At 36.0% G+C, this 2,281-nt stretch overlaps 1 protein-coding gene across 1 annotated transcript; it reads left to right on the top strand.

The window, feature by feature from the left end:
• Positions 1-811: 811 nt before the first annotated feature.
• On the top strand, positions 812-1,430 carry LOC113315440 (probable polygalacturonase At1g80170). Its single transcript, XM_026563716.1, has 3 exons — positions 812-877; positions 968-1,084; positions 1,200-1,430. The coding sequence occupies exons 1-3, from the start codon at positions 812-814 to the stop codon at positions 1,428-1,430; spliced, it is 414 nt and encodes a 137-aa protein (XP_026419501.1).
• Positions 1,431-2,281: the final 851 nt, after the last annotated feature.

The raw sequence follows: 2,281 nt of genomic DNA, 5'->3' as shown, positions 1-2,281 counted from the left end.
ATATCGATGGTTCTATTGGCTCATCCGGATTAACCATTATTCACAAACAAAAAAATATAGATAAAAAACAGAACTTTTGAGATTAGTATTACATCAAGCAATCTTCATAAAAATACCTTCACTTCAAATTCAATCTGAGTACCCGTATCCAAGAGCGTCTCCTTGCTCTGATACCAATTGTTGCGCCAAAGCCTGCGGAAGTGTTAGGTTTGCACTATTACGAGGTATCTCAATATCGTCAAGAACACAATCACACACACAAGAATAACAAGTATTTAACGAGATTGAATCCTAGGGAAGGAATAAGCAATTTTATATATCACCGTATAGGTTGGAATATACAAAGCCTAAGCAGAGAAGAAGAGAACTCTTACTAGTTCTGGTGTATTTTCTCTAGTTCTTTCTATGGCTATTTATACACATCAATAGGACTAGACACCTTCCTTAACAAGGATTACTTTCCTATAAGTATAGGTTTCCTAACTTAGCTCTAAGAGACAAACCTCTTAAGCTGCTATACTTAGGACACAAGTACTTGGTTTCCTTAACCAACTAAATTTCCTAATCTAGACCTTGACCATCCTACCAACAATGACTGTGTTTCTGTTGGGGATCATAGTTCATATTTCTTCATTAGTAATATAACATGCGTACTAGGACACGGAATAAGGTATATATGAGACCTTTGGCGTATACATAGTTCTTCATTCTGTCATTTTTACTGAAGATGCATACATTTGGTAATCATATTATTTTTTTGATATACAACGTTGGAAGATTAGGAGCAGGTAAATCGAGTGCCGCCGTTGAAATGATACGTGTTACTAGTTGTACTTTCATAAAGACTATGAATGGGGCGAGAATTAAGACATGGCAGGTAAAATTTTTGATCCATGGAAGAAAAAACTGCAGAAAAAACCTTTTTACTGATGGGATCTTGCTAACATTTTGTCATCAACTTGTGTAGGGAGGATCTGGTTATGCAAGAGATATCAAGTTTGAAGACATATATTTTGATTCAGTTGATAACCCAATTGTCATTGATCAGTATTACTGCAACGGTGTTCATAACTGTGGAACCCAGGTGACTTCCCCATTATCTCTTGTCAAAATAAACGTATTTGCATCACATTTGCCTATTGCACCATGCAAATCTTTTAACGAACTGTCGTCGGTCCTTGGCATTTTTTGTTTTGTAGAAATCGGCGGTGAAAGTGAGTGACGTGACATTCAAAGGGTTAAGAGGTACATCAACACAAGAAGTGGCTATCAACCTGGCTTGCAGTGAAACAGTTAGATGCACAAACATTACTCTCGAAAATATTCAAGCGAAGCATGTCAGAAGGGAAAAAGCTACAATTTCTTACTGCATCAATGCTAATGGGATATCTCATCGTACTGTTTCTCCACCTATTCCATGTCTTTCCTAATGAAGTCCTTGTAAAACTTCAATATTGTGTGTGGAGTGGTTGATAGAGTTAGTATTCCAACCCCCCTAAGTCTGTATAGAGCAAAGTCCCGGTATTCTTGTTTTGACATTTACGTATGTTAGATGAAGGTAAAATGTTTCGTTTAACATTATTTATACTATGTTCAGTAAAGTCAGTCTCCTCATCTATGTATTTCTATGTTTAACCGTACAGTTCGGTTTGTTAAATATGTGCCATTTTGAAGTAGCAATAAGGAATAAGCCTTATTCCTGCTTCTTATTTGTGTATCTGTGTTGTGGAACAACTAACATGGCGCTGACGAATTTTTGGTTCTGGTTTATCATTTGATTTTGCATTTGTTTGTTGCCATATGTGGATATGTAGATAAATTCAGAGGTGTTTGTTTGTTTCCATTTGTTTTTTACAGTCTTCCCTGACTCAGAGGTAAAATTGAGTTCTATTTTATTTAGAAAAGTATGGTTTTTCTTATTTATTGTGTCAGTGACAGAACATTCTTTTTAATTCAAGGCGAAGGTGTCTCAAGTGAAGGACGAGTCTTGGTATGACTGCGCCAAAAAGGGATATGCAGGTACTGTTGTTAAGCCTTAAGATTGAAATAATTGTATACTGTAGTTGAGATCCGCAAACCTATATCTTCTACTTTGTAATTTGCAGATCATTCATACCCTTCCATGTGACGGTGTAAGGAAACGTGGGTTTCCTAATTTAGGTTAGATTCTTAGTTTGAGTTAATTACCATATTAAGATGAGATACCTAAATTGACCATGATTTCCTAGTATGATTCGGTTTTCTAATCTAAGGAGGCCAAGACTTGGAAATCAAGTTTGTG

This window comes from Papaver somniferum, chromosome 10 (genome assembly GCF_003573695.1).
Source record: "Papaver somniferum cultivar HN1 chromosome 10, ASM357369v1, whole genome shotgun sequence".
In the NCBI taxonomy this organism is placed as follows: Eukaryota; Viridiplantae; Streptophyta; class Magnoliopsida; order Ranunculales; family Papaveraceae; genus Papaver; species Papaver somniferum.
The sequence above is the reverse complement of the archived record's forward strand: the minus strand, read 5'-3'. Positions and strand labels throughout refer to the sequence as shown.